The sequence below is a fragment of the Chelmon rostratus genome, chromosome 5 (genome assembly GCF_017976325.1).
Source record: "Chelmon rostratus isolate fCheRos1 chromosome 5, fCheRos1.pri, whole genome shotgun sequence".
NCBI lineage: Eukaryota > Metazoa > Chordata > Actinopteri > Chaetodontiformes > Chaetodontidae > Chelmon > Chelmon rostratus.
Window position 1 is genome coordinate 17,659,204 of NC_055662.1, and position 14,184 is coordinate 17,673,387.

Below are 14,184 nucleotides of genomic sequence, written 5' to 3' on the forward strand. Positions count from 1 at the left end.
ATTCCTCTCTTTTACAGGCCTTTGATGGTCATTACTCTTTTAACAGGCCCTAAATATAGGTCTAAAAATGGCAGGCTCCACATGGCCCTCATTTCTAATTCACACATCTGTCCTCGTTTAGTCGCCATTTTGTCGCCGTGAATATAGAGCGCTATAATACCTCCTCACAGCTCATATTCTGATTTGCCAAAAAAAGACTGACCATTTCTGAAATACATTTTCAGCCATCTGTCACCGTTTTGATTGGGGAGTGATTGGTCCTGTATAGCTTTGCATTACAATTAGCCGGTGTAGCAGTGGACTCGACACCTACGTTGTAGCGAAGGTTGTGCAGTAGGTTACTGTTGGCCTGTTGGCTTAACTTGAGTTAATCTTTGCACGCAGTCCAGCTGCAGTTACTGACAGCTCAGGTCTGCGCTGAAGAGTGAGGAACTGTTTTTCCTGAGACTCTTTTTGCGTCTGGTAGGAAGATGCGAAGTGAATGTTGTTGTATCGTAGTTGCAAAACAAATCTATTTCTTGGAACATGTGACGCAGACTGAGAGTTATTGATCATCGAGTTGGCAGAAACAGTTGGCAGCTCGCATTGTTTTCTCGTGTTTGAAGCTTATCTTGACTAATTTGGGAACCCTCCCTCAACGCAAGCTGTAATGCTTGAAACAATGCGTGTGGTGTGACCCGACTGACGATTCCTGCTTTTCTAGTTATCAGTGGGTGTTTTACAGGATCACAGCCTTTTGTTTCTCCTATCTGAGACAAAACAATAGAAGCACGTATTGTGCAGTAAATCCACAGTAGAAACACTAAATTGTCCCAATAAAGTGAAACCGACATCCCTAAATGATGGAAAACTCTAAAATCATTGCGAGATTTCCATCTTTTGACGCCTCAGTCTTGTTTTCCATCACAGTGCTGAACTGTGTTTTGTGAGACTCGGTCTGCTTTATGGATCTCTGTATCTTGACTTCCGCAGGCTGAGATTAGATCTGAAATCAATACGCATCAGCCAGGGATGCACGGACGGCACTTTTCACTGCCAAAGTGATTTGAAGTTTAAAACCTGAAGCGCTTTAAGTGCTGAAAGAGTGATTTTGAGCGCTGATTTGCTGCAGTCAACCTTTTTATAACGAGTTAACCTTGCTGTAATTAAACTAAACCGTTGAGTTAAAGGAAGAGTTTGGGAAATGGTCTGTCTTGGGTAGAGAGGAAGTCACAAGAAATATTCCAGCACATTCCTGCCTGTAAAACCACAAGTTGTTATATTTACATTTTGGTTTTTGCCCAGAAAGAAACAAACAAAATCTAGTGTGCTGATAGGCAGATATTGTTACCTATGGACAGAGCCAGGAGAGCTGTTTCCAGTCTTTATGCTAAGCTAAGCTAACCGGCTGCTGGCAGTAGCTAGAGCTAGACCGATAAATGTGCCAGCCTTATGTATTGGATGATATCAGCTTATACAGAGTTTACCAATATCATTACATATGACAGCCAAACAGGAAACTGCATTATGGAAATGCCAAATTGGGTTTGAGCTAATTCAGAAACATTAATGTGACTGTTAGTTGAAATAGTTTGTCGAGCAAAGAACACTGACGAGTTGAAATGTAATGCAAGACACGGGTGAACTAAACAGATATCACTTCCCCAGTTGATTACTTACATTAAGACAGTTATTTTTTGTATTACAAGTATTTCTGAAATTAATTTGTATGTTTAAATATGCGACTGACGCAGTATTTAAGTCTGTCTATTTTGTGTGCAGAAATCTGAACATTGGCTTAAAGGATCACTTTCGTTTTTTACAACCTGGACTTTATTTCTAGCATTAAATACGACCATTTACTCACCCAGACAACTTTGGTGGCATTTGGAGTCGTTTTGAAGAGGAGCGGTGCGTATATCCGTATAATGCGAGTACTCTGGTGCTGGCGCTATTCCCCTCTGAGCCAGCGGTCGGCTAGCTGTAGTTTGGCACAGCTATGGTTCGTTATTGCGTATTCGTAGCCGACCGCCACAGAGTTAGCCGTGTTGTGGCTGGCTGCTCGCAGCGCTAGGCGTTCGGTAATGACATCATCCATGTCAGAGGTAGTTGTCTAGAGACACCGGATGTTGATAACATGCCACCATGGGCTCAGAGGGGAATAGCACCAGCATATCATAACAAAATATTGGAATATGAACGAGTTTCGCCGCAGATTATGCGTTTATGGAGGCTGCGCATGGATGGCCCGATTACTTGCATTATACGGATATACGCGCCGCTCCTCTGGGGCTAATTTCTTCAAAAACGACTCCAAATGCCACCAAAGTTGTCTGGGTCAGTAAATGGTCGTATTTAATGCTAGAAATAAGGTCCAGGTTGTAAAAAACGAAAGTTATCCTTTAAGCCAAAATTCTTGCTTCATTCTGTTGTTCATATTCGAGTCGAATGTTTTTACAGTGGGCATTTTGGATATCTCTTTTTATCACTCCACAAATCGGAAAATACTGTCAACACCCAAAAAAACAAATTAATTTTTGCCATGTTTTAAGAAAAAAACGTTATGTACATCAGGCTGTGAATGATATCTGAACAAACCCCTCTGTAAAAGCCTTCAGAATACAGACAGGAATAAAAGAGGAAAGCATGGTGTATGTAAGTGCTACTGAAGAGTTATGGCTCGGAGTATGAGAAAATGGCCCTTAAAGATATGAATTGTAGACAAAAAAAAAACCCAGCACAGGTGAAAAGTGTGAAAATACAATCACCAAGAAGCTTCCTCAGTTGATTACTCAAATCAAGGCAATTATTTTTTTGTCTTAAAAGTTTCTGAAATGTTTACACATGCAAACGAGTCATAATCTAATTAAATATGCACTCATTTGCATACATTTCTAGAGCAGAAATCTGAACCAAACAAACACTTAAACGTGTATATTAGATGTTTTATTTCCACTAGTCTGAAAGAAGACGTGGCAGCATGGTCTTTTTACCAGCTGTGAGTGGCTCACACAGCTGGTAATGTCTTAAGAAAGCACTCAATGGTAAAGTCACTGACTTTTCTGTGCACTAACTTCAAACAGTGTGCCATGACTATGACTGACTATGACTTTGGGACTCTTAGCATAAGAAGGAGAGAATAGCAGAGAAGGAGGACACTGATGATGATGAGGGTGATGATGGTGTCCACTGCTCCTGGATTGATGAAATATCTGTCAGCAGTGTTTGGGTCTCCCCAGGCCTCATTAGTACTGGAAGTACAGTCTCTCTCCTGAGGTATTTGGCTCTCACCTTCCCTAGAACTACAGAGCGTGCAACTGGCATCATCTGCAGGATTATCTTTTATGCTACGTAGCAAAGAGGAGGCAGGAGCAGAGGGGTGGAAGGAGAGAGCACGGAAGAAAGATGAGAGAAGACGGAACGACGGACAAAGCAGGAGAGCGTAGCGCAGCGCTCATTAGCAGCTTCACGCAGCGTTTTGAATTTGTGAGGAGGCTCGTTTGTTTAATTCTTCCGAGAGAGAGGGTCTCTGTGGAAAGTTTTATAGGCATGCAAGTGAGGCTGGAGGAGATGAGGTGTAGTTAGACCAAACTGAGGAGAAGAGTGAAATGAGATAAGGTGAGAGAGGAGCAGGCCAAAGGAGGAGAAAGGGGAAGGAGATCTGTGAGTGAAATGTATAAACACACAATTGAACTCAACTGTGTGCTTGCAAAAGCACAAACACACACACACACACTGTAAAAAACTTCAAAGAACGTTTCTTTTCTCGCTTCGCTCTCACACCGACTCATTGTCTTCCTTTTGTCTGCTTGTCTGGGTCATGCTCTCCTCAGGTGCAGAACTTAGCCACTGTGAACAAAGAGGAAATCAATCACTGTTCACCAATCAGCTAAGCTCTGTGCCTGGCTGGAGAGAGGATACAAAACCTGCCTGGCGCACTGACGTGCGTGCACACACTCTTACACAAGACACTCGCATCGAGCCCCTCCAGCTCCCTGATCATCCATTTTTCCTCTTAAATCATCAACTCCTCCAGCACAATCAAACGCACTCTCAGATAATCATGTCGTCCTTAGTTTTAAGTTTCTGGATGTGTGTGTGTGTGTGTAAAGGAGGGGCTGTGGTTGCCATGGCAGCCGGCTGGGTCAGGGCTGTGTGGTAATCCCTGGCAATGTGATTTTATCACAAGTCACAAATCAGCACGCCAGGAACCCTCACAGCCCAGACATGAAAGAACAAGATCTTCTCCCTGTCTTTTTTTTTTCTTTTCCCCTTCCTCCAACTACAAGCTCCAGTCCAGCGCTAACCTGCAACGCTGCAAATCTCTAACTTTCTTTGTTGTTTCTCTACGTTTGCCGTCAGAGCGCAGTCATGAAAGACCAGACCTGTGGATCCGCGCTCCCTCTGCCTCTCACACTCTCTTCCTTGGTTACCCCTCTCCTCCTCTCCCATTCGCCACGCTCGGCTAACCCGGCGATATGCCCCTCATTAAGCGGATCAAGAGGGATTCCAGAGGCATGTACCGGGGGAAGAAAAGAACGAGGGAGTGAGCAGGGAGGGGAAAAGAGGGGGGGAAAAAAAGGACAGGGAGAGACCACCCTTCTCCTTTTAAAGGGTTGTGCTTTTTCGGTTTAAAAACACAGAGCGGGGAGTGCGCCTTGACAGACGTGTTGTTTTCAGCTAAAACCCTCTCAGCCCGCCTCAGCCTAATCCCACTGTACTGCGGGTCTGCGTGTGAGGGTGTAAAAGGTTGCATGGAGGACTGTTCCACTTAAAAAAAGACTACAGGGGAACACAAACTGAGCAGTAAAACATGAATCCGTCTCCCCACAGTGCAATATGAAAAAGCAGTTCATCCATCATTTTAATTGGAGAGAGATCTGGACCTGAGCTCTGTTGACCAGCATGATGCATTGATGTTTACGGAGGCTCGTTTAGTTCAGTCCAGTGGGAAGCAATAGTAAAAGTTAGGATATTAATCTCTAAATGCTTCTATTCTTCTTCTACTCATTTTTCGGTGTCTTTGCTGCTCTGTTTCATTCGTCCTGTACTTGTAGTGAGGCTCCACAGGGAGGTGTAGAGAGGGAGTGAAGGATGATGACAAAAGATCCGTGGGCACAGACAGATAGGCGCTACATATGTGTGTGTTATATGTGTGTGTGTGTGTGTGTCAGGGAGATTTATCAGGACTGAGCCAGATGCCAAGCACTTGTCTAGAAAGCCTTTCACATCCTGTGCAAATGCATAAAGCTGTCTCTGTGTGTGTGTCTGAAGATAAAAGCCTGTCTTGTAGTGGCTTGGTCACGGCCTAAAAAGGGATTTAGCGCTGTAAGTCACTCAGGTTGATGGGGACGAGTATTTAGCGGCACCTCCTGACGCAGCCTGTGTTGACCAAGGTCACAGACGCCCCGTTTGACCTCACGCTCGCTGAATTGGGGGCGTGCTCGATAATAACACAGCCGGCTAACTTCACAAGCTAATTGGAACTTTGATCTAAAGTTGGGGTGTTGCGTCAACGCTAACCGCTGTGGTATACCTAGTTCCTTTCACACTAAACCTGCCTAACATTGAAATTAACCGGAGTGTGCCATCATAAATGTGAAGAAATATCAAAGAACTTTTCCTCTTGCTCTTCTAACATTCGTCTTTCTCACACTGTTCCACCAACACTACAGTTAATAGAAAAGGACTGGTGTAAATTTTTAGCTGACTCTCTACATTGTAGTTTAGTTATTGCCGAACAACATTCAAATTAATGCTCTGAAAATTCATGTAAAGAAAGATACAGTTGGCCAAATTTAAACCTTGATTTCCACAGTCAGCTTCTTACTGCACTGGTTCTGCATGAATTTCTGCCAAAGTCACAACAACTCTTATAATTCTACATGAGAGATTTTCTGGATTTTCTGCAACGGCTCAGTTGGAAAAGGTTAAATAAATCAAAGTTTATCGAGATCTGAATCAGAAAGCGTCTGTTGCCATGGGGATGCCACTGTCAGTCATATCCGGTCAAACCACACTTGAGTCATTTATCAGTTGAGTAGATCGACAGGAAATTAATTGGCGTCTATTTTGATAATCGGTTAATATTCAAGGCTGTTTTTTGAGCAAAAATGTCAAACATTTGCTTCTTTTAGCTTCTCAAATTAGAGGATTTGCTGCTTCTCTCTGTTTTATGTTGTTATAAATTTAATATATTTCAGTTTTGCATTGTTGGTTGGTTGTCACTTGTGACTTTTTCCACAATCAACTAAACACAAAAAGCAAAATAAATAGATAAAATGCTAAAAATTCAGAGTAATTTCACAATACTACAGCTGTAGCATTTGATCCATATTACACTAATGTTATGTTTAAAAGCCTGGAAGAGTATTTGGGTTCCCGTAATTGAATTGTCAAGCCGAGACGCGTTTAGTTGCCTGCGCTCGTTATTCAAAGGTTAGTGTCGGTAATAGCAGGACTGTTATGAAAAGAACAGCAGCTTCAAAGAGGCTCGTCTTCTCTCCGGTCCTCCCTCCCGCTCCTTCTCTGCCCCCCTTTTCTCCCTGTCCGTCTGTCTAAACCATAAATTTCTCTCTTCCCTGCATTTAGTGTGAGACCGATAAAACCCCTCACTGCTCTCAATCGTTGAAAAGCTCAGTGGTTGATACTAGTTGCAGTAATGTGCCCGCACACACACACACACACACACCGCAGGAATTTCAGGGTCAACAGTATAAAAATCACCCCACATCGAGCAGAGACCGTCCCGAGCCCCTCAGAAAACGCTTGCTGACCCATTCTCTCCCCTTTTCTCTCTTCGCTCTCTCGTTTGTTTGAGGAACACATTCCCAAATTCCTTCTCTGACAAACACATCCTGATGGCGCTGCTGTGAAACCACGGAAAAGGCCCCATTCTGGGTCTACAAACACACACACACACACACACTCAATGGGCTCAGAGAGGAATGTGACGTATAGGTAGCCAAGTGACTCAAGTGTGGACTGTGCAGACTGCAAAGTAATAATAATGTAGAAATACTAACACTAATAAGAGTAATAATAATGTTAAATGATTGCTAGATGAGCTTGTTAGGAAACTTGTTGGTGTAACTTCTTCTCATTTTTAGTGCCAGTAAGAGAGGGTAAAATTCTGAAGAAACTGGAAAAAGGTGAAAGAAATAAAAGTGCGAAGGAAGAAGATGAAAATTTGAGTTTTTTTTTTCTTTGCGCCTGACGCACAACATGGTCGACACTCACTTTTCATGAATGAAAAACTGAGAATGAGACTTCACCTCTAATGTCATAGGACCATCTCCTCCACCACTCTGCGTGCTGATTGGTCCATTTCTTCCTTGACCAATGAGAGGCACCGTGAGGCCAGAGCCTGCTGCTCAGGGGACTCCTGAACCATCAGCTCCCCGTACAGATACACACCCATGGCCTGGAATGAACACACACACACAATTAGTTAGTCATATAAGGGTTCTCTCTCAGGTTAAATCAGTATTTTAAAAGTGTTTGAAGATTTTGTTGGATTTACTTGGTCATGAACCAGAAAGTGTTCCACGTCTCTGTAAGCCTGAGTGTACGCGTGTTTGACCACCAGCTCACACCAGCGATGTCGCACCTGGCAGCCAAAACAGAGGGGAAAAAATGCAACAGCTCTATTAATGGAATCAGAAACATAAATATTCATTTAATAATTTTAAATTCGACCTTGAGATAGAAAATCTACTTTTTAACGGACTTCAATATTGTCAACATCGACCAACACAGAGCCAAGAAATCAAAGAAAAGATTAAGTATTAAAAGAAGTTTAAAAATATAAGCCTGTACTGAAGAGTTTATTCATTATCATCGACATTCATTATCATCGACATTCAAATTCTAAATCAACATTCAAATGTTACACAGCTTTTTTTCATCTGTTTATTAAAGCCAGTATTTCTGCACAGTTGCAGATGAAGATTAAGCTACACGAATGTCTTTAGTATTTACTATACTACTTTTAGATTTACCTTCCAGTGGAGGCTGTTTGTAATGTACTAATCCATTTTGACATATACTCAAGTGAAAGCAGTACAAAGACAATATATTTTCAAATTTCAAACAGGAGCAACAACTAAAGACTGGGAAAGTTGTGGAACGCTCCAAAAACACCTGTTTGGATCATTCCACAGGTAAACAGGTCGATTGGTAACAGGTGATAGTTTCATGATTGGGTATGAAAGGAGCATCCTGGAAAGGCTCAGTCGATCACAAGCGAGGATGGAGCGAGGTTCACCACTTTGTGAAACACATGACTGTATAAAGGACGTTACTACATGGGCTCAGGAACACTTTGGTAAATGCAGTTTGTTAAAAACTGATTCCATTTCTTTTTTTATTCACGTTTTACACAGCGTGTTTGTCTATGAGGTGAAGTTATGTAAGTGTTTGTAATTTCAGTTTCTATTGCTGACCCCATGAAAGCTTTACTTACATACACCCTATCCCTGAGTACAGGCAGGACTAACGAGGGACTCTAAAACACAGTTAATACCACTAATAAATTAAAAAAAAAAAATTATAAAAAGCAGAGTGGCTTTGAAGGCAAAGATTTTTAATATGTTATTTTTATTTATTAGCTCTTTAAAAAGTTGCCTTTTTGGAAGACATTTTATTTTGCTGCTTTTGGCCAGCGCACTCGCACACTGATGTGATCTGGTCTCCCTCAATGCCAGTGACAAAAGACAAACAGCTCATCTGACAAAGCTGCTCCACTAACGATCAACAGGTTCATCCAGAAAACAGTGGATTAACAGACGTGAACTTTGTTTTAGAAACATCTCAATCTAAAGTTCATGCTTCAAAGTTCTGTTGAATTCCTCTGTGCTTGTGTGTGTGTGTGTGTGTGTATAGGTGTGTTTCTACTGCATGTGTGCATGTGTGTGAAAGGTAACGCCTGGCCTTTCTCCCAGAGGATCAATAGGAGCTCTGTTGCCGCGGTTACAGGAGAGATCAGAGACAGGCTCTGTCCCTGCCTCAGCCATCATCCTTCATCATCTGCTATGAGCGTGCACGTGCGCCTGTGCACGTGCGCAGGCGTGGATGTACGCCGTGCACGCGTATATGTGTACACTCTGGTGGAAGAGACGAGCAGGAGGATGATAGAGGAGACAGAAGAGCGATAAAAAATCCAGATGAAAAATCTTTTAAAGCACTGTCACTTCTTTAAAGCCCGACAGTTTCCCTTGGCTGGTCTTTTTCCTGGGTATTTCAATCTCCTCTATAACTATCTCCACACACTCCGGATAATAAAGTAGTCCTTTGGAGAATACAGTGACCAAGCGTGGGATTCTTGGTGATTGATTCTATTTCAACAGCTCAAGCTTTGGGCATTTCTACAGCACTTGTAGAGATATTCATTTTGAGGCAGTACACGAGAAAGGAGCCAAATGGATCTACCTGAGTGCTGTGTGAGTGTGAGCACACTCTTAATCGGACTTTTTTGCTTTGTTTGTTGCGCTGCCCTCCTGTTTATGCAGCACGGCAATGGAGACTGAGCAGTGCTCCACTTTACAACAGCCACATTTAAATCCTCACATTACCTCTGCAACCTGCTAAATAAACATGAGTTTAATTGGTCTCAGGAGGGTCTTCTAGTTCCTTCAACAAAATTTTAAATCTTCCTTTTCCCATGTGTTCACTTTGGAAGGCTACAAAAAACCCAAAGCAGACATGACAAAGAGCAAAGGGTATAAGTCAAGTGTAACATGGTCAAGGAACAAGGATACGTGTGTGTGTCCGTATTCATGAATGTGCACGAGTGTGTACAGTATGTGTACCCTCTGGTGCCAGCCCTGCCCTTCTGGCCTGCGTAGCCCAGCAGCTGTTCCCTGCGCTGGGTTACATTCCTGGGGAGAGCCCTGGGGCAGAGCAGCTGCCTGGTGCACCTCTGCTTAACCCTTTTTTTTTTTTTTTTACTGTTTCCTCTCGTTGGGCCCCTCTCTCTGACAGCACATGCAATAACACGGTGACATTCCTTCATTTATTACTGCTCCTCGCCCCCTCCCTTGCCCTCCACCACCACCCCCGAATCTGACACATACGCCAACGCTACAACTGATACTAACGTACTCTGTGCGCTCGCACTTTCCGTGACAAACTTCTCATGAAGTCAGAGTCTTAGAGACAGGACAGACACGTAAAGGCATGTGTAGATTTAATGCATATAGATGCAGTGTTACAGTAGTGTTCAATTGTCCACAGACTGTGTGCCAGCATGGGTGCCCAAACATCATAATACTGATTTTCTGGCTGAAGAGAGGAAATATACTATGAACTGTATATAATCAAACCTGCAATAAAAGGTGGAGACAGCATTAACTGTTAAGGCTTTTTTACTCGTTCTGTCTTTCACCAGTCTGCAACTAACAATCTTTTTCATTTCTAAATGATTTTGTGATTCATTTTGGTCTCTATAATGCCAGCTGGCATCTTCAAATTGCTTATTTTGCCCAATTTACTATCGCATAAGACAATAAAATCACTACATCCCCAGTTGTCAAGCTGGCACTTGGGAATGTTTATAAAAAATTACTTGAACAATTACAAAACAACTTTTTTGTCAATCAACTAATCAGTTCATAAAGTAATTGTTTCAGCTGTACTTTCAACCATACATTTGTGTTCCGTTATACTATCATTGTCTATCATTGTGGCGCCTATTAGACCTGGAAGGGGATTTCTTCTTCTGTGCTTTTAAAAGCTGTTTTTGTCTCCAGCCTGTGAAGCCCACTGAGACTGTCATCGGGATGAAAGGCTACACAAATAAACTTGGGTTGACTTTTTTCTCTCAGACACTCCTTGGCTTATTCCTAATAACTCTGTTTCCTCTTTCTGTTGTCTTCTCTGCTCCGCATGTGGAACCAGACTCGATGTGGTCCAGTGAGGTCTGCAGCCACTGGAGGAGTAAACCTAACCTGCGCAGGAACAGACAATGCGTCCTGTGTGCTTGACCGACAGATGGCCTTCGACACACAAGCACGCCTCCGCGCTCTCACAAGATCAGAAGTGCGCTGGGGGAACTACACACATGCATGCACGCACATACATGCACACGCATGCACAGGGGCACACGGCATCTCACATCACATGAGGCTCATGGGAAAAGTCATGCACTCTCTCTCATACATGCAAACACATGCTCCGGCTCACAGGCGCACTCGCACACATATTCATGGTCACACGCCGTTCGCACACCAGTCCCGCTGCACGCACACTGGTGCTCAGCCACGTATTTCCTTTCACTGTCGTGTACATGCTCACGCAAATCACACACACAGACTCTAGCTGGCACGCCAGTCTTCACTGCACCTTTAACCCCGAGACTTATTTATCACTTTCACTGCACAGCGCCGTAAACTTCTCTGTACTGCTTGGAGTGAGACATGTTCAGCAACTAACAGGTGATGAAACTCTAAGTAACAGCATGCCATGGTTCTATCACCAGATTAAGCTGTGGTAATGAGAAAATACCTTACAAAAAGGATTAATAAAATTCATTAAAACAGCAAATCAGGAGAGTCTGGTATTAATGTGGTATGAAATCATCATCAGAAGACTTGCTGGAGATTTTTTACTGTATGCAGCTGTGGCTGATAATACATTTCTATTTTAAGGGTGAACAATCCGTGTCGTGTTTTGTCGTATCACGATGCATCCCGAGCTGACGTGTTACTAACCACTCTTCAGAAGCCATAAGAATCCAATACTCATCGACGCTGAAAAGCTCTTTTTCTCTGTGTGGTAAACAGTGAAGGGCTACAGAAGCTGAAGTGCACTTAGCATTGTATTTGTGCAAGAATTTTAAGCATATCAATCATCAGTCCTTCTGAAGAGGATGCAGCACCAGACAAAGAAGTGAGAAGATGAATACAATCAGACCAGGCGACAGAAAGAGGAGAATAAATGGGCACATTTATAAGGAAGGACGTAGGTGATTAACCTCTTCTGAATTAGATTACTTGCATTAGGACAGGACCATTGGCTTCAGGCAGGTGCATGCAGATGTGTTTCTGTTTCTCTGTGTGTGTGTTTTCATGCATGACTACGTGCATAATGGCCCTGTGTATTTTTAGCGAACACTCAAAGTTTTTCCTGGAAATTGCAGATGAGAATCTGCTTTCATCTGCCAGGAAGTCCAAATAAAGAGGCCTAAACCAAAAGCGGGACCCGAGGCCAAACGCAGAAAGGCCTTAGCTTCTGACCGCGAGGTTAATTAGTGAGCAAAGTCACAGAAAAATTAGAAAGATTAGAGGCAACTTTTTTTTTTTTATGTGTGAGAACTTTAGTAAGTGGTCTGACTGCGAGTTCGGAACGTAAATAATAAGAACAACTTTCAGTGTCTGGATTCAACGCAACAACCGCTCAATTGGCTCTGTACAACAGAACATCTGAGCCCTATTATATACATTACTGCCCCAACAAAACAGCTCATATAATTAATAAGAACTTGTAAAAAACTAAATATGTATCAAATTTTTCTTTTCAAGGCGAGCTATGTGTTAACGACGGAGGTTAGCGTGGACAGTTTACAGGCCCGGCTGCAGCACACTCATGCTCCTGTGCTGAGAGGCGGCGCTGTACAGTATAGACTTCTTCAGCCGCAACACACACACACACACACACACACACAACTGCAGAGCACAATCACAGACCAAACACACACACACACATACACACAAACATCGTTAATTGTACCATTAAGGAACTTTGTGCAGTACTAAAACATGAAGCGAATACTTGTGGGATTTAGTCAGTAATGGTGGCTGTAAAGAAGAGAGCTGCTATTACAGCAGAATTTACTACACATTACTAAGCGGTGTGCCTTGGGATGGAAAGGGAGAGGGAACCTTCTACTTTTTATTATTGGAGGAGATTATGGGGCTTGGATGCATACACTCACTTGTCTGAGCATGTGTGTGTGTGTGTGTGTCTGTGTGTGTGTGGTCTCACCTCAGCGTCTCGATTCTGTAGGTCGTACGTTCTCTGCAGGGCGCGCACTGTCGCCTCGCTTAGCTCCTCTTCCTCGAGCAGAAGCTCCAAAAGCATCACAAGCTGCTCCGACGTCACCTGGCGAGACAAAACAATTCATGAGATTAATAGCGCCGACCGACACGAGCTCCCTCATAAAATAGATTCAGATACATTATTGGACATTATGAGCAAAAAAAAAAAGTCACGTCCTCCTTACACCAGCAGCTTCAAACTACTAAACTGCCAAATTATAAACATATTGCGTGCTGCGAGTCGGTTCTCCAGCACATTTATTTAAGTTTAATTTTCTTTTCAGCGGTGGGGAAGGCTTGATGGAAAAAACATGTCAATATAAGTCAGGCAATTAATGCAGCCTTTCAAACGGAGGAAACCGTAGCATAATAAAACAGCTGAAATGGCAATTAAATAAATATGGTAAACCAAGTGAAACTTGTGCAACTGGGAAATATTACAAAATAGGCAAAAGAGGACAGATGAGGGGAAAATATTAGAATTTGAATCAAGGACAGAGAGAGAAGCGAAACAAAGCAATGAAGTTGTCTTTTTTGATATTGTCCTATTGTCGAGAAACAAAGAGAGCAGCACTGTTCAGGGACACACGCTGCCAGAAAACAGACACCTCTCAGAACATGTGCTCTTTGGAGGCTGTAAGACAGCTCTGAAGTCCCTGATCTGCAGAGATGACAGAGCCCTAACCGTGAGAAGAGAAGAAAGCTTTTCAGGATGCCTCACTGTTGCTTCTTAATGGTGCATGTACTGATTGTGCTATCCTGAGGTAAACCTAAAGGATACAAGCTATTTTATTCTAATGACTAACGTCTTCAGGGACGGTGGAAACTCTGTGGTGAATTTAGATGGTCGTCCTGGGGATGGATGTGGGCAGCGATATGAGAGAGCGACTTCTTCCTCTGGAGGAAGCTGTGCCCAGCCTTGCCTGCCTCTCCTGTGCATACACCCAGCACAGCTCCCATCCACACTGTCTCCCCGCTCCCAGTCTGGGACACAGTTAATGGCAGGAGGCCCCGCTGAGGCTGATGTGAAAATAGGTATGAAGAGTGTGTGTGTGTGTGACTGAGGAAGCAGAGCGAGAGCGAGGGGGGGGTGACGGAGAAGGAGGCAGACAGACAAAACTCCTTTATTCAGATAAACACATCCAGCAAGGAGTTGAGTAAATAGCTGTAA

The 14,184-nt window shown here is 43.1% G+C and overlaps 2 protein-coding genes across 2 annotated transcripts in view; one reads left to right on the forward strand and one right to left on the reverse strand.

Annotated features, from left to right (window-relative positions):
- Window positions 1-11,471, forward strand: part of fancc (FA complementation group C) — a 44,304-nt gene extending 32,833 nt beyond the window's left edge. Inside the window, exon 16 of the mRNA XM_041937201.1 lies at window positions 10,876-11,471. The gene's annotated coding sequence lies outside the window, so the exon portion shown is untranslated. The remainder of the gene's footprint in view (window positions 1-10,875) is intronic.
- LOC121606699 (aminopeptidase O (putative)) overlaps window positions 1-14,184 on the reverse strand; it is a 74,987-nt gene that overhangs the window by 2,707 nt on the left and 58,096 nt on the right. Inside the window, exons 14-16 of the mRNA XM_041937199.1 lie at window positions 12,961-13,077; window positions 7,502-7,588; window positions 7,254-7,402 (exon numbers count right to left, since the gene is read on the reverse strand). Of these exons, the coding sequence (XP_041793133.1) occupies window positions 7,262-7,402; window positions 7,502-7,588; window positions 12,961-13,077 (345 nt within the window). The 3' untranslated portion in view covers window positions 7,254-7,261. The remainder of the gene's footprint in view (window positions 1-7,253; window positions 7,403-7,501; window positions 7,589-12,960; window positions 13,078-14,184) is intronic.